This window comes from Balaenoptera borealis (genome assembly GCF_965194805.1).
Source record: "Balaenoptera borealis genome assembly, chromosome: 8".
Classification (NCBI taxonomy): Eukaryota; Metazoa; Chordata; class Mammalia; order Artiodactyla; family Balaenopteridae; genus Balaenoptera; species Balaenoptera borealis.
In genome coordinates, this window is record NC_138865.1 from 42,296,235 (window position 1) to 42,317,952 (window position 21,718).

Below are 21,718 nucleotides of genomic sequence, written 5' to 3' on the forward strand. Positions count from 1 at the left end.
ACCCAGTCCTGTTACGTGGTAACCAGATATGTGTACTGAGAGCCGCAAGCAAAGCGTGTTCACCAGGAATCCCCAGGAGTCTAGTGTTCCAACTTACAGGTTACAGGAATGTGGGCAGTCCTGGCCAGGCTGTTTCTTTCTACACACCTCACCACAACTATGTGGAATTTCATTTCTGCTCCATTCAGGATTCTTTACCTTGCCTAAAACATATCAAATAGGAGAGTCAATGGTATAAACTTCAACTGCATCGTAGACTTTGATGAAATAATACAATATAGCCAGACAGCATGAAACATCAGGACGGTGTTCATTAGTTCAATAAACACATTGTCCTAAAATAAGAAGGTGAACGTAATGCTACTCATCAAAAGCTTCACTGAGTATGATAGATTCTGGATTACCTGGAAAAGACAAATAGTCATTTTTACTGATGAAAATGCCACTTAGATTAATGGACACATTTAATCTAAGATTTAAACAAAACCTACAAGATAAGCTTTCTGTAAATGGGTCTTTGAATTGATATGGGAATATCTACTGTAAGGATCAGAAAGAGGGAATAAGGGAAGACAGCAATGCGGGGAGGGGAGAGGCAGTAAGAAATGGAAAGGACATAAGTCCCCCAGTATAGGAGGAACTCACCTATTCTAAAATTAAAATATAGGCATAAAAGGGTTATAATTTTTAACATCTTTATTGGAGTATAACTGCTTTACAATGGTGTGTTAGTTTCTGCTTTATAACAATGGGAATCAGTTATACATATACATATGTTCCCGTATCTCTTCCCTCTTGCATCTCCCTCCCTCCCACCCTCCCTATCCCACCCCTCTAGGTGGTCACAAAGCACCAAGCTGATCTCCCTGTGCTATGCGGCTGCTTCCCACTAGCTATCTATTTTACGTTTGGTAGTGTTTATATGTCCATGCCACTCTCTCACTTTGTCACAGCTTACCCTTCCCCCTCCCCATATCCTCAAGTCCATTCTCTAGTAGGTCTGTGTCTTTATTCCTGCCTTACCACTAGGTTCTTCATGACTTTTTTTTTTTTTCCTTAGATTCCACATATGTGTTAATACACTGTATTTGTTTTTCTCTTTCTGACTTACTTCACTCTATATGACAGACTCTAACTCCATCCACCTCACTACAATTAACTCAATTTCGTTTCTTTTTCTGGCTGAGTAATATTCCATTGTATCTATGTGCTACATCTTCTTTATCCATTCATCCGATGATGGACACTTAGGTTGCTTCCATGTCCTGGCTATTGTAAATAAAGCTGCAATGAACATTTTGGTACATGACGCTATTTTTTTTTTTTTTTTATGACGCTTTTTGAATTATGGTTTTCTCAGGGTATATGCCCAGTAGTGGGATTGCTGGGTCATATGGTAGTTCTATTTTTAGTTTTTTAAGGAACCTCCATACTGTTCTCCATAGTGGCTGTATCAATTTACATTCCCACCAACAGTGCAAGAGGGTTCCCTTTTCTCCACACCCTCTCCAGCATTGTTTGTAGGTTTTTTGATGATGGCCATTCTGACCGGTGTGAGATGATATCTCATTGTAGTTTTGATTTGCATTTCTCTAATGATTAACGATGTTGAGCATTCTTTCATGTGTTTGTTGGCAATCTGTATAACTTCTTTGGAGAAATGTCTATTTAGGTCTTCTGCTCATTTTTGGATTGGGTTGTTTGTTTTTTTGATATTGAGCTGCGAGAGCTGCTTGTAAATTTTAGAGATTAATCCTTTGTCAGTTGCTTCATTTGCAAATATTTTCTCCCATTCTGAGGGTTGTCTTTTCGTCTTGTTTGTTTTCCTTTGCTGTGCAAAAGCTTTTAAGTTTCATTAGGTCCCATTTGTTTATTTTTGTTTTTATTTCCATTTCTCTAGGAGGTGGGTTAAAAAGGATCTTGCTGTGATTTATGTCATAGAGTGTTCTGCCTATGTTTTCCTCTAAGAGTTTGATGGTGTCTGGCCTTACATTTAGGTCTTTAATCCACTTTGAGTTTATTTTTGTGTATGGTGTTAGGGAGTGTTCTAATTTCATACTTTTACATGTACCTGTCCAGTTTTCCCAGCAGCACTTATCGAAGAGGCTGTCTTTTCTCCACTGTATATTCTTGCCTCCTTTATCAAAGATAAGGTGACCATATGTGCGTGGGTTTATCTCTGGGCTTTCTATCCTGTTCCACTGATCTATATTTCTGTTTTTGTGCCAGTACCATAGTCCTGATTACTGTAGCTTTGTAGTATAGTCTGAAGTCAGGGAGCCGGATTCCTCCAGCTCCATTTTTCTTTCTCAAGATTGCTTTGGCTATTCGGGGTCTTTTGTGTTTCCATACAAATTGTGATAATTTTTGTTCTAGTTCTGTGAAAAATGCCAGTGGTAGTTTGATAGGGATTGCATTGAATCTGTAGATTGCTTTCAGTAGTAGAGTCATTTTCACAATGTTGATTCTTCCAATCCAAAAACATGGTATATCTCTCCGTCTATTTGTATCATCTTTAATGTCTTTCATCAGTGTCTTATAATTTTCTGCATACAGGTCTTTTGTCTCCTTAGGTATGTTTATTCCTAGATATTTTATTCTTTTTGTTGCAATGGTAAATGGGAGTGTTTTCTTAATTTCACTTTCAGATTTTTCATCATTAGTGTATAGGAATGCAAGAGATTTCTGAGCATTAATTTTGTATCCTGCTACTTTACCAAATTCATTGATTAGCTCTAGCAGTTTTCTGGTAGCATCTTTAGGATTCTCTATGTATAGTATCATGTCATCTGCAAACAGTGACAGCTTTACTTCATCTTTTCTGATTTGGATTCCTTTTATTTCTTTTTCTTCTCTGACTGCTGTAGGTAAAACTTCCAAAACTATGTTGAATAATAGTGGTGAGAGTGGGCAACCTTGTCTTTTTCCTGATCTTAGTGGAAATGGTTTCAGTTTTTCACCACTAAGGATGATGCTAGCTGTGGGTTTGCCATATATGGCCTTTATTATGTTGAGGAAAGTTCCATCTAGGGTTATAATTTTATAATCAACGTCACTCCACAAATTTTAGTAAGCCTATTCCATGAACTTAGTGCAGGGGCAGGATGAGTAAAACTGAGGCACGGGACTCCTCCTTGCCCTTGAGCTATTCATCCTCACTTGGGCAATTTACACCCTAAATGAAGCCTGTTCCCAGCCCTTGGCCTCTGCTTTTCTCTCTTGTCTGTCTCTTTCAGAAATCTTATTCATGCTGTGCGGTTCAATACATCTAAAGGCTGATGAGTCCCAAATCTACATCTTCTGCATTGCCCTGAATCCTCAGTTTCAGTCCTACATGTCCAACCATCTGCTGAACATCTGGGCTTGGGGTTTCACAGTCACTTCAAATTGCCTATGTATCTACAGTCAAAGTTAGCATCTTCCCTCTTAGATCCCGCCCTCTCCAGGGTTCCCTATCTGTTAGTGACACCATCACTGTCAGAGTCACACAAACTCAAAAACTAGAGAAATCCTAGTTTCTTTTTCTTTCTATATTCTATTTAGTCACCAAATCTTGTCAATTTTCCTACATAGTGTATCTCACACCTCACCTCCCCCTCTACTCCTGCTGTCCCTCTCTACTGGCCAGAACCTCATCTCTAGACTATTAGAAAAGCTCCTCTGCCTCTGTGCTTTCTTGCTCCAATATGGTGCCCAGGTTTTCTCCTACCATCTCTCAATGGCCCAACCTCTTTTCCCTGACTCTCAATGATGTTTTTTTCCCTTCATCTGCAAGGGTTCTGCATTAGACTCCTTTTCACCCATTACCCTTTCACCTACTAGAATCTCATCTATTGCTCTCACCTGTGACTATCGCCCCTAATTCCTGATCTTTCTTCAAACATTCCTAACTCCCTGGAGAACATCTTCCACTGGACGTCTTACTCCTCCAACTCAACACTCTAACTCCAACTGAACTCATTGTCCCCACCAAACCTGGTTCACTTGCCCTGCCCTTCTCTGTTCTTGGTATCACCATTTCCAAAAGCATGAAACTTTGGAGCCACATTTGGGTTCCTTCCTTTCCCACTGCTGTTAATTCCTGTTTACCTTTGAAATCTTATATCCCTTCCTTTCTGTCCCACTCTAAAACTCATTGCAGACTTTTACTATTCTTCATCTGGGTTACTGTAAGTCCTCAAACTGTTTAGGTCCCAAAATACTCTACTCACTGCCACCAGACTAATCTTCATAAAGAATCAGGGAATTCCCTGGCAGTCCAGTGGTTAGGACTCTGCATTTCCAATGGAAGGGGCCCAGGTTTGATCCCTGGTTGGGGAACTAAGATCCCACATGCCTCGGCACGGCCAAAAAAAAGAAAAAAAAAACACACACACTGATGCCCTCAGTGTGGCTTCCCACCACCTGACAAATGAAGTCCCAATATCTAGGCCTGGCACGAAGAAGTCAGCCCTACCTTTCCAGTCATCTCGCACTCCTCTATCTTCATAGATCCTGGGCTCCATAACTGGATGACTTCCTCTTCTCCCAGCAGATCCTAAGCCTTCCTGGTGTTAAACCTAGTTTTCAAGCCTGGTTCAATTCTACCTCCTTCAGGGAGGCTCTTAATCCTCCAGCCAGAAGTCAAACTCACCCCAAAGATCTCCCACAGACTTTGTAGTAGAACAGCAAGTTAATTGTGTCTTAAATTTTAGACTGTAAGCTCTGGGAAGTCAGTAAATAGTCTCATTCTTCTCTGTTTCTTCATGGTACCTGTTACATTAATAAGTTCTCAATAAAGTATATTAAACCAATGGTCTCCTTTTTTTATTCGGCTGCATTGCATGGCTTGCAGAATGTGGGATCTTAGTTCCCCAACCAGGGATTGAACCCAGGCCCTTGGCAGTGAAAGCACAGAGTTGTAACTACTGGACTGCCAGGGAATTCCCGACCAATGGTCTCCTTGAAGAGCAGAGTGGGGCAAAGTCCTCAGGTAAAATCAGGCCATTATTTGCTTTCCCACACCATTCCACCTCACTCAGATCATCGTGACCTTCATCCCCACATTCTTCTGCCTTCTTAGGGTCTCATATCCAATTTGTCAGTGAAGGCTTTAACAAGATTTTAAATTTCATTATGATGCTTCATGTTTAAAAATCCTTTAAAAATAAGGTAATTAAGCCTGGGTATTGGTCTTATTTGTCCAATTTTCGATTGATCTCTTGCATCCAGTTTCATGCTGCCTTTCCAGTAGTACATTCAAGAATATTCATTCCTTCAGCTAATACGAATTCAGTATCTACTAAGGCTCAGATTTTGGCAACAGAACATACAGGACCAACAGATTCTGGATAAGAGTGGTCAAAGTGGGAGAGGAGATAAGAAAGGGGAAGCTTCCTTTGGAAGTGGACGGTTGGGGTCAGATCTTAAATGACACAGTGGATGAGATTTAAAGAAAAGAAGGGGAAGAACACTGTAGACAGTTGAGTTCACAAAGTGATTGAGTCTAGAAGTGTTGATGGTCAGTGACTGACTCTTGGTGAAAGCTGGCAGTTAAGTAACAGGAAAGGAGAAATATGAGCAAATTAGTTAGAAAAATAAGGAGAGCAGGTAGAAAAGAAACAGAAAGAGCTAGTCATTTCAAGAAGTGAATGGTCAAAAGCATTAAGGGCTGCTGTGTGGACAAAAAGGTTAAGAATTTATAAATCAGCCCTGGATTTGGTCAGGAAAGGGTCATTGATGATTTCTGAATAAGTTTCAGTGAGGTAATGAGGACAGAAATAAAAATGCAATGGTTCAAGGAGGGAGACAAATGGTTAAGAAATAAAATCTGAAAAATCGACAGCCAGATGGTAAAGGTTACCCATTAAAAGACAGGCAGGAAAGAGGAAAAAAAAAAAAAAAAAAAGACACGCAGGAAATAGGTTAGCAACAGATATGAGCATGTAGATCATGAAAAGTTTTTTTCCTAACACATGGAAGAACTGAGCTATTCAAAACCAGGAAGAAGTATTCCATAAAGAGGGAGGGCACAAGGATAGTTTGCAATGCTGGTTTACAGAAAATCTCTCTTTATTATAAAGAACAATGACTGATTTCTTGGATTAAAATAAAGTACGCTTCACCAATACTCTTTACTCATGTTGCTCAAATCCAGAATTTCAAAGCTGTTACCGTTAGAGATGAGAAGAAGCCCATGTTTGTACCCACCTCTGCCATCTGGTCAGCTCTGATCTAAACTAAGATCAAGGAGACCTGGTGGGCATGATGAGAAGGCCCATCTCCAGAACAGTCTGCCAAGAACACAAAGGCCTGTGACTCTAGCTGTGTGACAGACCACACGCATGTGATGTCTTACAAACTCCTGTAGCTCTGAAGTCTTATTAGTGACTTCTAAAACATGCCCAGCACACCGCCTCTCCTGGGCTGGGAACTGAGGTACAATAAGCAAAGTGGAAGAGACTCCAGTGTATGCAAAAAAACTCACCACAGAAACAAGTATAGTTATTAGGAACATGTGCAGAAACATTCTGACATGCAGGGCACCTCCAACCACTCTGGCCATCTGTCAAGAAAAATGAGAGGAAATCAAAATAATTTCCTTACAAAAGCACATGTAATTTAAGAATTTTTAAATCTATGGAAAGCCATAATATTGAAGCAGTAGTAGTAATTTCCATGTTAAGGATATCAGACATTTAAGAAACAAATTCACAATACTGAATTCTTTGCTTAAATATTGCATTTAGGCTTATATTTATAAGGACCTCAGATATCGCGAATACAGTGGGTATCCATTTCATTCCATTTTTTAAAATTGACATATAATTAACATATAACATTGTGTAAGTTTAAGGTGCACATGTTGATTTGATACATTTATATATTACAATATGATTATTACCATAGTCTTAGTTAACACCTCCATCACTTCATAAAATTAACATTTCATTTTGTGGGACAGTGTTCTATTATTTTTAGTATCAAAGTAAACATCTGAATCTTGGTTTGAAAAAAAAAAGTAGGATAAAATACTTGAGTACATGCAGGAAAACTCAAATGTCTTAAATTAGAAGAGCCAAAGTTCAGAAAGCATATTTTTAATAACATTTGCATTATCCCTAAATACTAGTGTACTTTGGGAAAAGCCCACAAAATACTATGGAGAAGATCTGTTAAAGGCAAAGCAACTTCAAAATCCTAAGGGTAAATTAAACATTGTTTTCTATAAATTTTCTAAAGCAAACTATACAAGAAATGTTTTCTAATGAATAAGCTACAAGGATGTATAGTACAACACAGGAAATATAGCTAATATTTTATAATAAGTATAGGGGCTTCCCTGGTGGCGCAGTGGTTGAGAGTCCGCCTGCCAATGCAGGGGACACGGGTTCGATCCCTGGTCTGGGAAGATCCCACATGACGCGGAGCAACTAAGCCCGTGAGCCACAACTACTGAGCCTGCGCGTCTGGAGCCTGTGCTCCACAACGGGAGAGGCCGCGACAGTGAGAGGCCCGCGCACCGCGATGAAGAGTGGCCCCCGCTGGCCACAGCTGGAGAAAGCCCTCGCACAGAAACGAAGACCCAACACAGCCAAAATAAATAAATAAATAAATAAATTAAAAAAAAAAAAAAAAAAGAAACCATCTAAGGGCCTTACCAAGGGTCCCTGCAAAATAAAAAAAAAAAAAAAAACAAACAAAATATGTGATCAGGGCAACATACTCTCCCTGCAGATAAAACACTCAAGAGGAATTAAGTAGTATTTTTAAAGCTAAGTTTAAAACCTGAACATATCAAATGGGTGAGAATAACTACTCAGAAAAGAGAAATGACTGACCTGCTTGAGACGCTGGAGACCTTGCCCATTTCTTTATGCAGTTCAAATGAAACACATGGTAACAGCTCTGACAACTCCACACTGGGGCTGTGACACGAACCAATTCACAGCACACCATGCACTCATATTTTTCTGCGGTTAGCTGTTCAATTAAAGAACCTGTTTAAAAAACAAAACAGATAAACTCAAACACAGAAAAACATTCCTTAGTCAACCAAGGATCAGCAAGGCATTTGAGAGGAGAATTCAAATGTAGAGATTTTAAGGGATGTCTGATTCTGAGCAAGGTGACTGTTCAGAGTTTGAGGCCAGGAAGGGGCAGGAATATGCTGAGGTAGAGGACTTAGGAAGCAGACATTCAGGTAGGGATTCCCACAGTTGAGGAAACATTCCCAAGAAACTGCCCAGGATCCTAGCAGAATAGCCAAACGCCCCTCGTAACACATGGCTTGAGCATTCACAGGAGAAACATGCTATAGCACTTTGCCTTGCCCTCTCAATCTGGAAGGCTCTGCATCTACCACATTCATGGATTCATGGACTGTTAGGGAGGGGCTCATGAAGCTACAGTGGTCAGGTGCAAGAAACCTAAGCCTAGACAGGTTCCAACAACCCATGGTGGTGAGATGGTTCTAGTAGATGCCCTCAAAGTCTTTAGTTATTCACTCAAGAAAGACAGGCTTGACTCCTACCACAAGCCCCATGGTAGGATTACTAGACTGAGGGAGACACAGTCTCTGGCTCCAGAAGCTCAGCATCTATGAGAGAGACCAGCGTATAACATCCTAAGAATCCTCCCAGATTTATTCTTCAATACCTTCACCCACTTCCAGACTTTTCCTTCAAATACGATCTCGGCAAAATCTTTCTAAATCCCAAGTGTACCCAGACCTGAGAGTATGTGTGTGTGTATGTTTTTTTTTTTTGAATCCATATTTTTAGCATTTATTTCACAATACTATTTTATTTGTTATTAGGTGCAAGTAAGTTATAAGAATAAAACAACTAACCTTAAATACATCATGCCAAGTGTTGTGCTAAAGCACTTTACACGTATTTAATTCTCTTAACAAGGATATAATAGAGATACCATTTTATAGATGAAGAAACTGAGGCTCAAAGTAGTTAAAGCACTTACCTAAGATCATATAACCAGAAATTTAAAAATCAAAATTCAAACTCATCGCCATCTGACTCAAAAGCTCACATTTTAGTCATTCCATAATATTAGCTCCCTAAGATTACTTTCTGTTTGTACAGTTCAAAGTCAAAAGAAATACACAACATCAAGACTGTAAGCTCTGGGAGGCAGGACCAAGGCCTCGTCTGCCTTGCTCACTGTAGTATATCCAATGCCTGGCATATACCAAACGCTCAGTAATATTTATTGAATGAATGGATGAAAGAATAAACGAGTATCATCTAGTCTGCTCCATAACCTCTCTCCTTTGAAAGTTTTAGGCTTTAGTAAAGTTTCTGGGATAGCTCTTTCCCTCTGGAGAAAGCCTGGAATAAAGATACTGCGAGTGACTGATTAAAGGGAAATCTAGCTGCTTTAGATACAGATGAACACATAATAAAATTGAATTCTATTATAAAAGCCGAGGAATCAGACTTAGATTCTTTCTTAAAAGGTAGGATACCCTACCCTGCATAAGTTAACATTTCTGAATAACAGAGTCAATTATATTTCCTACCAGTTACCATGCTACATGTGGAAGATTCTGGAGTGGTAAGTTAGGTAAGAGCTCATTAGAGAGTGAGATTAAGTTTGAGCCATCTATGTATGAGGCTGATTGGGGCAGAGGAATAGTCTGTGAGAATTACACTTGTGGTGAATTTTATAGAAAATGCCTATTGACCATTCCAGAATAGGACTGAGTTAGAATTAAAGGACACAGAAAGGTAAGTGAAGTAAGGAACACACCTGAGAACACTACAATTTTTACCCTGAAGACTGTCTTTTTATTTTACTGTTTCTCTTATTCATTAGCTTATTGCTTGTTAACTATTGTGATGTTTCTAAGTCCAGTCACAGTGAAATTTGACCATTAGGATGCACATACGTTTAGTTATGTGGTGACAGTTGTCAACTTTGAACAGCCTACAAATTACTGCCTTTACAAAGCTGTCAACTTTGAATAGCCTACAAATTGCAGCCTTTCCGAAGGCTGTCTCTTTCATCCCATGTTCAGTATGTCGGCAAACCCTGCTGGCTCTACCTTCAAAATATATCCAGAATCCAACCTCTGCTGCTAACACTCTGGTCTAAGCCACTATCCACTCACCTGGATTATTACAATGGCCTCCTAACTAGTCTTCCTACTTCAGTCTATTCTCACCACAGCAGCCAGAGGGAGCCCGTCAAAATGCAAATTATTAATAGATGATACACTCCTCTGCTCAGAACTTGCCAATGGTTCCTACATCACATGCCTGTAAAAGCCAAAGTCCTTACAATGGCCTTCATTGCCTCCCGGTCCTCATCTGTGATTCCTCTTTCCCTAGGCCACCACTCTGAGACGACACTGCCTCCTTCCCAGCCGTAAACTAGGAGGCAGATTCCTGGGGGAAGGTCTTTACAACTTGCTATTCCCTCTGCCTAGAATACTGTCCCCCAGACATTTGCACAGCTCAGTCCCTCACCCGCTTCAGGTGTTTACTCAAAATGTGGTCTTCTCAATGAGGCAGTCTCTGGCCACACTTTAAAAACTGGAACCCCCCCCCCTAAAAAAAACAAAAAAACTGTAACCCACTCCCTCAGCATTCCCTATCTCTTATCTTTCTTCACACCACTTAAGTCTATCTATCATATATTTTACTTATTTTACCTTGTTTATTTCCTAACTCTACACATAGAAGGTACTCAATAATACCTGTTGCATGAATGAATGAAAATAATAAATAAAATAATAGTAAAAGGTTCTAGAAACATACTAGAAAGAGAAACAGTATAATTTTTTCACCAACATTTCAGTTTTATCTAAGCGTGTAACATATGTAAAACACGGTACTATTCTGGAATAGTTCTCTGCTAGTGAACTATCACATTTCAGGTGCAAGACTCTTGTCCATGCTGGATGCAGCCCTATCCTGACCACTGGCTCTTCTTCAATCCTAGGCCCTCTCCCACTAGGGCTTCTCCATCATTCCCCAGTCATGACTGTATCTTCTCTATACTTTTACTTTGATAGTATGTCAGTAAAGAGAGTGACAACCCACTTAAATAAGAAGAACAGAGACCTGTCTGGAGAATGGACTACAAACTTTTCAGATACACCAATAAATAACTGTCTCTAAAAAAACAAAACAAAACCTAAAACAATCCTGATTTGAAAAATCCAAGTGTAAAAAGACATTTTTGAGGCAAACAGGGAAATTCAACTGTGGACCAGGTATTAGATGATTTCAAGGAATTATTGCTAATTTTGTTAAGTACAATAATGGAACTGTGATTATATTAGAAAACGGCCATATTTTTTAAATAGATGTAACCTAAAAGTATATGAAGGTGAAATAACCTGATATCTGGAATTTACTCTAAAATATATCAGCAAAAAAAAAGGGAGGAGGTAGAGATTGTTTAAATATTAATGCATATCTATTTATGGCATATTATATATTAATTTAAAATAAGGTTTACAAAGATCTCTTAATGAGTGGAAAAATATTACATTATAATAAGCAAAAAAGAATAAAGATTATTTTTATTATATGATTTCAACTATGTAAAACTGAGCACTGAAAAATTCTTTAAGGAAACAGAATAAAAGGTTAAAGCTGATTATATCTGGATGGTGGGAATAAAGGTAAATTAACCTATCAACTTTAGTAAGCTACCTTATTTAAGGTAAGGCAGCTGTTTTTAAAAAGCTAATACAACGTAAGCATGATCAACGTGTTCAAGATGGTCTTGCTGAGTCTGAAGCACATGTCAGACATCACTTCTATTTATGTGAGTCTAAGGCCTATGGCAGAGCTTAGGGGCTGGAGGTAAAGGTTTAGAAATCAGGACAGCCCAGAGGCAGTGGTTTGAAAGTACAGAACTGGTTGTAATCTCCCAATGAAGCCTTATCAAGTAAGAAGAGAGGGCTGAGATAAAGCCCTAGGAAACACCAACATTTAGGAAAGAGGTGGAGGAAGAGAAGCGTGAAGGACATAAACAAGAACAGTCAAGGAGAACAAGGAGGACCAGAAGTGTGTGGTATCAAAGGAGTCAAGGAAGTTACATTTCAGAAAAGACTCCTTTGTGTCCAACTCAAAGGGAAGTCCAGGATAATAGTAAGGACTGAGTCATTCGTGACCTTACCAGTAGCTCTGAGTCAAGTGGTGATGATGCCAGAGGACTGAGACATGAGTCAGAATAGGGAAAAGGACACAGAGTAGATGACTCTTGATGAGACTGAATGGAAGGAAAGAAACACTCCTGGGAGGTCCCGTATGGGGGAAGTTTTTCTTTTAGAGGGCAGGACAGACTCAGGAAGAGCTTCAGGTTCAGAACTTGGAGTAGTAGATGTGGAAAGGTTGATGATAGGAAATAAAAGAGATCTTAGAATGAAAGAAAAGGAGTAACAGGCACAGATGTCTCTGAGTTTGCTTAGAGAAAGCAAAAAGTTGAGAAAATTATGCCCTTTCTCAGTGATGACCTCCCCTTTCTCAGTGAAGTAGGAGGCAAGGAGGTCCACTAAGGTTGAGAGATCAATGTTAGGAAGGTTTAAGTGTGGAAAAGGTTTGTAGTAGTCTTAGATGAAAATGGGAGGGACAGCTGCCCAAGGTCATATAAAGGGAAAAGGGCAGTGCTGAAAGCCAGCTGAGCTGGAGACCACTATTCAAAAATATTTACTGGGAACCGACCATGTACCAGACACTCTTTAGACACTAAGGATATACAGTGAACAAAACAGACAGAAATCTTCTGCCCTTATGAAGTTTACTATCTTGTGGTGGAAGGTAGCCAATAAACAAATAAATAATGAAAATAAGTAGTATCATCAAATAGTGATAAGTGCTATGGAAAAAAATAAGCCAGGAAAAGAGGTTAGTGAGGGTCGGCAGTGGGGGAAGTATTATAGTTTTAAACAGGGTGATCAGGAAGGCTTTCCTCAGAGGGCGAATGAATTTGCAGCAGTGCCAAATCTATACTGTTATACGATCTCCTGAAATGGCATTCTGTTATCCAGATAGGGTAGAAAAGCTAGACTGCAGCATCCATCCAGGGCTGGGATCCTGCCAAATGTCTTGGCAGAAGGATAATACTTCAAATGACCTTCAATAAGGCCTAGCCTGAAGAGGGGATGAAGAAGGATGGAGACTGAACTGATAATGGGTGGAAGAGACTGGGAGAGCCAAAAGGACAGGAGGTTATGGTCAGAAAGCAGAACACAGGACTTTAGGATTTCAGAGACGGGGCATCCCCAGGGTCATTTCCTTGGTAGTGGGTGCGGAGGTGGAATGGATATGAAGGTCACTGCAGGTGACAAGATCAAAGAACCTGAGAATGATATAACCCACATGATCACTGAAGTCACCCAGAACAACAGCAGGATTTATGGTAAATCAGTAGTTCTCAAACTTGAATGTGCATGAGAATCACCTGGAGACTTGTTAAAAGAAGAGACTGCTGGGCCCCACACCCAGAATTTCTGTTGACTAACTCTGAGGTGAGGCCCAAGAATGCGCATTTCTAACAAGTTCCCAGGTGTTGCCAACAGCTGCTGATCTGTGACTATACCTTGAGAATCACTGGGGCAGAAAAAAGATACAGGGTAGATGCATTAATAAATGAGGCTGGGGCTGGGAGATTTGGAGGCTAATAGATGACATAGGTAAGGAGACATGGAAGGGGATGGCGAGAAGAGGTCATGCAGCATTAGCTTCAAAGGAGCAGGGATTCTGATACAAAGGTAGAAGAATAATAGTTTAGAAATGACACTGGGGAAGGAGTGTGCTCTCCCCATCTTCCAGAAACTAAGGCAAGTGGGATAAGGGAAAACAGCAGGCTCTGAGAGGCTGTAAAGGAAGTGGTGACCTGAGAGAAGGCCATAGGTCAATTAAGAGCAGGAGCAGAGCCAAAACAAATTAAGGATATAGGGGGTTTTGTTACTGCAGAATGAGGGATCCAGGCAGTCTGGGAGGACTGGGCAGTGCTAGGTTCTCTCAGTACAGAGTGAGAGCAAGCAAAGCCCACTCTCAAACAGCCACGGACACTTATATTTGGGGTAAGCCTCTCTTTCTATTCCAATCAAGCTTTCATCTCCATTACTCCACTAAAACTGCTCTTAGCAAGACCAGTAACCTTGAGGAAACTTGCTCAAGCTTCTTAGATAGCCTCATCCACCAGAGGACAGAAAGCAGACACTAGAAGAACTACAATCCTGCAGCCTGTGGAACAAAAACCACATTCACAGAAAGACAGACAAGATGAAAAGGCAGAGGGCTATGTACCAGATGAAGGAACAAGATAAAACCCCAAAAAAACAACTAAATGAAGTGGAGATAGGCAACCTTCCAGAAAAAGAATTCAGAATAATGATAGTGAAGATGACCCAGGACCTTGGAAAAAGAATGGAGGCAAAGATCAAGAAGATGCAAGAATGTTTAACAAAGACCTAGAAGAATTAAAGAACAAACAAACAGAGATGAACAATACAATAACTGAAATGAAAAATACACTAGAAGGAATCAACAGCGGAATAACTAAGGCAGAAAATGGATAAGTGCCCTGGAAGTCAGAATGGTGGAATTCACTGCTGCTGAACAGAATAAAGAAAAAAGAATGAAAAGAAATGAAGACAGCATAAGAGACCTCAGGGACAACATTAAATGCAACAACATTCACATTATAGGGGTCCCAGAAGGAGAAGAGAGACAGAAAGGACCCGAGAAAATATTTGAAGAGATAACAGTCGAAAACTTCCCTAACATGGGAAAGGAAAGAGCCACCCAAGTCCAGGAAGCACAGAGAGCCCCATACAGGATAAACCCAAGGAGAAACACGCCGAGACGCACAGTAATCAAATTGGCAAAAATTAAAGACAAAGAAAAATTATTGAAAGCAGCAAGGGAAAAACGACAAATAACATACAAGGGAACTCCCATAAGGTTAACAGCTGATTTCTCAGCAGAAACTCTACAAGCCAGAAGGGAGTGGCATGACATACTTAAAGTGATGAAACGGAAGAACCTACAACCAAGATTACTCTACCCGGCAAGGATCTCATTCAGATTTGATGGAGAAATTAAAACCTTTACAGACAAGCAAAAGCTAAGAGAATTCAGCACCACCAAACCACGTTTACAACAAATGCTAAAGGAACTTCTGTAAGTGGGAAACACAAGAGAAGAAAAGCACCTACAAAAACAAACCCCAAACAATTAAGAAAATGGTCATAGGAACATACATATCTATAATTACCTTAAACGTGAATGGATTAAATGATCCAACCAAAACACACAGGCTTGCTGAATAGATACAAAAACAAGGGGGTATAGCTCAGTGGTAGAGCATTTGACTGCAAAAACAAGACCCATATATATGCTGTCCACAAGAGACCCACTTCAGAGCTAGGGACACATACAGACTGAAAGTGAGGGGATGGAAAAAGATATTCCATGCAAATGGAAATCAAAAGAAAGCTGGAGTAGCAATACTCATATCAGATAAAGTAGACTTTAAAATAATGTTACAAGAGACAAGGAAGGACACTACATAATGATCAAGGAATCAATCCAAGAAGACGGTGTAACAATTATAAATATATATGCAGCCAACACAGGAGCACCTCAATACATAAGGCAACTGCAAACAGCTATAAAAGAGGAAGCGGCAGTAACACAATAATAGTGGGGAACTTTAACACCTCACTTACACCAATGGACAGATCATCCAAACAGAAAACAAATAAGGAAACACAAGCTTTAAATGACACAATAGACCAGATAGATTTAATTGATATTTATAGGACATTCCATCTGAAAACAGCAGATTACACTTTCTTCTCAAGTGACCACGGCACATTCTCCAGGATAGATCACATCTTGGGTCACAAATCAAGCCACAGTAAATTTAAGAAAATTGAAATCATATCAAGCATCTTTTCAGACCACAATGCTATGAGATTAGAAATGAATTACAGGGAAAAAAACCATAAAAAACACAAACAAATGGAGGCTAAACAATACACTACTAAATAACCAAGAGATCACTGAAGAAATCAGAGGAAATCAAAAAGTACCTAGAGACAAATGACAATGAAAACATGACGATCCAAAACCTATGGGATGCAGCAAAAGCAGTTCTAAGAGGGAAGTTTATAGCAATACAATCCTACCTCAAGAAACAAGAAAAATCTCAAATAAGCAATCTAACCCTAAACCTAAAGGAACTAGAGAAAGAAGAACAAACAAAACCCAAAGTTAGCAGAAGGAAAGAAATCATAAAGATCAGAGCAAAAATAAATGAAAGAGAAACAAAGAAAACAATAGTAAAGATCAATAAAACTAAAAGCTGGTTCTTTGAGAAAATAAACAAAACTGATAAGCCATTAGCCAGACTCATCAAGAAAAAGAGGGAGAGGACTCAAATCAATAAAATTAGAAATGAAAAAGGAGAAGTTACAACAGACACTGCAGAAATACAAAGCACCCTAAGAGACTACTACAAGCAACTCTATGCCAATAAAATGGACAACCTGGAAGAAATGGACAAATTCTTAGAAAGGTATAACCTTCTAAGACTGAACCAGGAAGAAATAGAAAATAGGAACAGACCAATCACAAGTACTGAAATGGAAACTGTGATAAAAAATCTTCCAACAAACAAAAGTCCAGGACCAGATGGCTTCACAGGTGAATTCTAACAAACATTTAGAGAAGAGCTAACACCCATCCTTCTCAAACTCTTCCAAAAAATTGCAGAGGAAGGAACACTCCCAAACTCATTCTACGAGGTGTCCATCACCCTGATACCAAAACCAGACAAAGATACTACAAAAAAAGAAAATTACAGACCAATATCACTGATGAATATAGATGCAAAAATCCTCAACAAAATACTAGCAAACAGAATCCAACAACACATTAAAAGGATCATACACCATGATCAAGTGGGATTTATCCCAGGGATGCAAGGATTCTTCAATATACGCAAATCAGTCAGTGTGATATACCATATTAACAAACTGAAGAATAAAAACCATATGATCATCTCAATAGATGCAGAAAAAGCTTTTGACAAAATTCAACACGCATTTATGTTAAAAACTCTCCAGAAAGTGGGCATAGAGGGAACCTACCTCAACATAATAAAGGCCATATACGACAAACCCACAGCAAACATCATTCTCAATGGTGAAAAACTGAAAGCATTTCCTCTAAGATCAGGAACAAGACAAGGATGTCCACTCTCACCACTATTATTCAACATAGTTTTGGAAGTCCTAGCCACGGTAATCAGAGAAGAAAAAGAAATAAAAGGAATACAAGCTGGAAAAGAATAAGTAAAGCTGTCACTGTTTGCAGATGACATGATGCTATACATAGAGAATCCTAAAGATGCCACCAGAAAACTACTAGAGCTAATCAATGAATTTGGTAAAGTAGCAGGATACAAAATTAATGCACAGAACTCTCTTGCATTCCTATACACTAATGATGAAAAATCTGAAAGAGAAATTAAAGAAACACTCCCATTTACCATTGTAACAAAAAGAATAAAATACCTAGGAATAAACTTACCTAGGGAGACAAAAGACCTGTATGCAGAAAACTATAAGACATTAATGAAAGAAATTAACGATGATACAAACAGATGGAGAGAGATACCATGTTCTTGGATTGGAAGAAACAATATTGTGAAAATGACTATACTACTCAAAGCAATCTACAGATTCAGTGCAATCCCTATCAAATTACCAATGGCATTTTTTACAGAACTAGAACAAAAAATCTTAAAATTTGTATGGAGACACAGAAGACCCCGAATAGCCAAAGCAGTCTTGAGGGAAAAAAACGGAGCTGGAGGAATCAGACTCCCTGACTTCAGACTATACTGCAAAGCTACAGTAATCAAGACAATATGGTACTGGCACAAAAACAGAAATATAGATCAATGGAACAGGATAGAAAGCCCAGAGATAAACCCACACACCTATGGTCAACTAATCTATGACAAAGGAGACAAGGATATACAATGGAGAAAAGACAGTTTCTTCAATAAGTGGTGCTGGGAAAACTGGACAGCTACATGTAAAAGAATGAAATTAGAACACTCCCTATCACCATACACAAAAATAAACTCAAAATGGATTAGAAACTTAAATGTAAGACCGGATACTATAAAACTCTTAGAGGAAAACATAGGAAGAACACTCTTTGACATAAACCACAGCAAGATCTTTTTTGATCCACTTCCTAGAGTAATGGAAATAAAAACAAAAATAAACAAACGGGATCTAATGAAACTTAAAAGCTTTTGCAAAGCAAAGGAAACTACAAACAGGACAAACAGACAACTCTCAGAATGGGAGAAAATACTTGCAAACGAATCAACAGACAAAGGATTAATCTCCAAAATATATAAACAGCTCATGCAGCTCAATATTAAGAAAACAAACAACCCAATCCAAAATTGGGCAGAAGACCTAAACAGACATTTCTCCAAAGAAGACATACAGATGGCCAAGAGGCACATGAAAAGCTGCTCAACACCTCTAATTATTAGAGAAATGTAAGTCAAAACTACAATGAGGTATCACCTCACACCAGTTAGAATGGGCATCATCAGAAAATCTGCAAACAACAAATGCTGGAGAGGGTGTGGAGAAAAGGGAACCCCCTTGCACTGTTGGTGGGAACGTAAATTGATACAGCCACTATGGGGAACAGCATGAAGGTTCCTTAAAAAACTAAAAATAGAACTACCATATGACCCAGCAATCCCACTACTGGGCATATACCCAGAGAAAACCATAATTCAAAAAGACACATGCAACCCAATGTTCACTGCAGCACTATTTACAATAACCAGGTAATGGAAGCAACCTAAATGCCCATCGACAAACGAATGGATGAAGAAGATGTGGTACATATATACAATGGAATATTACTCAGCCATAAAAAGGAACGAAATTGGGTCATTTGTAGAGACATGGATGAATCTAGAGACTGTCATACAGAGTGAAATAAGTCAGAAAGAGAAAAACAAATATCGTATATTAACACATATACGTGGAACCTAGAAAAATGGTACAGATGAACCGGTTTGCAGGGCAGAAATTGAGACACAGATGTAGGGAACAAACGTATGGACACCAAGTGGGGCAAGCGGTGAGGTGGGGGGGTGGTGGTGGTGCAATGAATTGGGAGATTGGGATTGACATATATACACTAATACGTATAAAATCGATAACTAATAAGAACCCGCTGTATAAAAAATAAATAAAATAAAATTCAAAAAAAAAAAAAAAAAAAGACCAGTAGCCTTCACATTGCCAAATCCAACAGTCAATGTGCAGTTATCCTTCTGTACTGATCAACAGCATTTAGCACAATTATCAGTCCCTCCTCCTTGAATTTCTTTACTTGGTGTTTAGAACATTTCACATCCTAGTTGTTTAATCTTTCTCCGTTTCCTTTATTGGATGCTCATTTTCCAGCCAAGCCTAGGTAGGCTCCATCCTCACTCTTATTTTGTCTAACTACACTCACAACTTAGGTGACCTCCTCTAGTCCACTAAACACCATCTCTACACTGACAATGCCCCAATTTAAACCTCTAGTCCAGATCTCTTCCGTGAATTTTATATCCAACTCTCTACTTAACATATCCATATGGTAGTCTAGTAGACAACTCAAATCTAATAAATTTAACCAAATTCTTTATCTTTCCTGAAGAAGGAGGAGACAAAGCAAAACATAACACAAAAACACGTTTTCCAACAAGGAAAGGCTAAGGAATTGTCACAGATTGGAGGAGAATAAGGACACATGCTGATTAAATGCAGTGTGGTATCCTGGATTGGACCCTGGAGCAGAAAAAGGGTATTAGTGGGAAAACTGGTGAAATCCAACTAAAGTCCGGGGGAATTCCCTGGCGGTCCAGTGGTTAGGACTCTGCGCTTTCACTGCCAAGGGCACGAGTTCAATCCCTGGTCAAAAAACTAAGATCCCACAAGCCCCGCTGGAAGCCTCGCGGCGTGGCCAAAAAAAAAAAAAAAAAAAAGTCTGAAGTTTAGTCAGTACCATGGTACCAGTGTTAATTTCTTAGTTTTGACAAAGATGTTAACATTACAGGGAGCTGGGTGAAGGGTGTATGGGAATTCTCTGTTCTATCTTTGCAAACTTTCTATAAATCTAAAATTATTCCAAAGTGAAAAGTTTAAAAAATGAACACTGTTTTCCCCTCCCATGCGCTACCACTGCACTGTGCGGCAGTTCTCGCCTTGCTCACGGACAACACCCTGGCTGCATCCTGGACTCCTCTCATGCTCCCGCATCCAACATCCAGTCTATCTGTAAATTCTGTCAGCTTTACCTCCCAAATACACCCAGAGTCTAACCAATTCTTACCTCTTCCACCACTGATACCTTCATCCAAGTCTCCATCAAGTACCTGAATTACCACAACAGCCTCCTAACTCATCCCTTGCTTCCTTAGGGCCCATTCCTCACACAGCTGACTGAGTGATCATTTTAGAATGCTTGTAAGATCATGCCACCCCGTCTCCAAAAACCTCCCAGCTGCTTCTCATCTTCCTACTCAGAACCAAATCTAAGAGTCTCACGTGACCCAGCCCCTGTGATTTCTCTGACCTCCCCTACTGCCCACCTCTTCATTGCTTACAACGCCCCCCTCCCACCCCAATCTACACTTGCTTCTCTCTCTGCCTGAAATGCCCTTCTCCAGAGAGCCACGTGGTGCACTTCTGCACTTCCTTCTGGTCTATGTTCAAATGTCTCCTTATCAAAGAGACCAACCTATGTAAACTGGCGCCCCTGTTACCCTGTCCTCTTAAACTGCTTTATGGGACCTCCATGGTGGCGCAGTGGTTAAGAATCCACCTGCCAATGCAAGGGATACGGATTCGAGCCCTGGTCTGGGAAGATCCCACATGCCGTGGAGCAACTAAGCCCCCGTGCGCCACAACTACTGAGCCTGCACTCTAGAGCTCATGAGCCACAACTACTGAGCCCATGTGCCACAACTACTGAAGCCCACGTGCCTAGAGCCCGCTCTCCACAAGAGAAGCCACTGCAATGAGAAGCCTGCACACCGCAACAAAGAGTAGTCCCCGCTCGCCACAACTAGAGAAAGTCCACACGCAGCAATGAAGACCCAATGCAGCCAAAAATAAATTTTTAAAAAACCCTGCTTTATATTTTAGCTCTTATCATCACGTGACATATTAAATATTTAAGTGCTTTCTACCTGTCTTCCCTACCAGAACGTAAATCTCATTAGTGCTGTATTCCCAGTACCTAGAACAGTGCTTGGCACATGGCATCTACTCAATAAATATGAATAAAGAGGTCTCAAGAAAATGCTGGGATGTGAAGCCAGAGAGATTTGTTAGGCAGAACTCGAAGATGGCCTCCAAGATTCCCAGCTCCTTGTGCGCATGCCCTGGATAATCTCCCCTCAAGTATGGGTGGACTTGATCTAATCAAGCCCTTTTAAAAGAGTCTAGTGATCAGAGACAGAAGGCAGAGAGATGTAAAGAATCTGTAGCAGATTCTTTCCTGTAGGCTCTGAAGAAGCAAACTACCATGCTGTGAAGAGGGCCATGTGGTAAGGAATTGCGGGTGGCCCCTCAGAGCTGAGAGTGATCCCCAGCCAGCAAGAAAATGGGGACCTCAATCCTACACCCATTAGGAACTAAATCCTCTGAACAACCAGTGAG

General features: G+C 39.9%; 1 protein-coding gene across 9 annotated transcripts in view; it reads right to left on the minus strand.

Annotated features, from left to right (window-relative positions):
• Window positions 1-21,718, minus strand: part of NFX1 (nuclear transcription factor, X-box binding 1) — a 78,318-nt gene that overhangs the window by 50,244 nt on the left and 6,356 nt on the right. For all 9 annotated transcript variants that reach the window (XR_014247588.1, XR_014247589.1, XR_014247590.1 and 6 more), the window contains 3 exons: window positions 7,821-7,979; window positions 6,467-6,544; window positions 98-203 (listed from right to left, as the gene is read on the minus strand). Coding sequence is in view for 6 of the 9 variants with exons in the window: in XM_082402412.1 (XP_082258538.1) it covers window positions 98-203; window positions 6,467-6,544; window positions 7,821-7,979 (343 nt within the window). In the remaining 3 variants the exon portion in view is untranslated. The remainder of the gene's footprint in view (window positions 1-97; window positions 204-6,466; window positions 6,545-7,820; window positions 7,980-21,718) is intronic.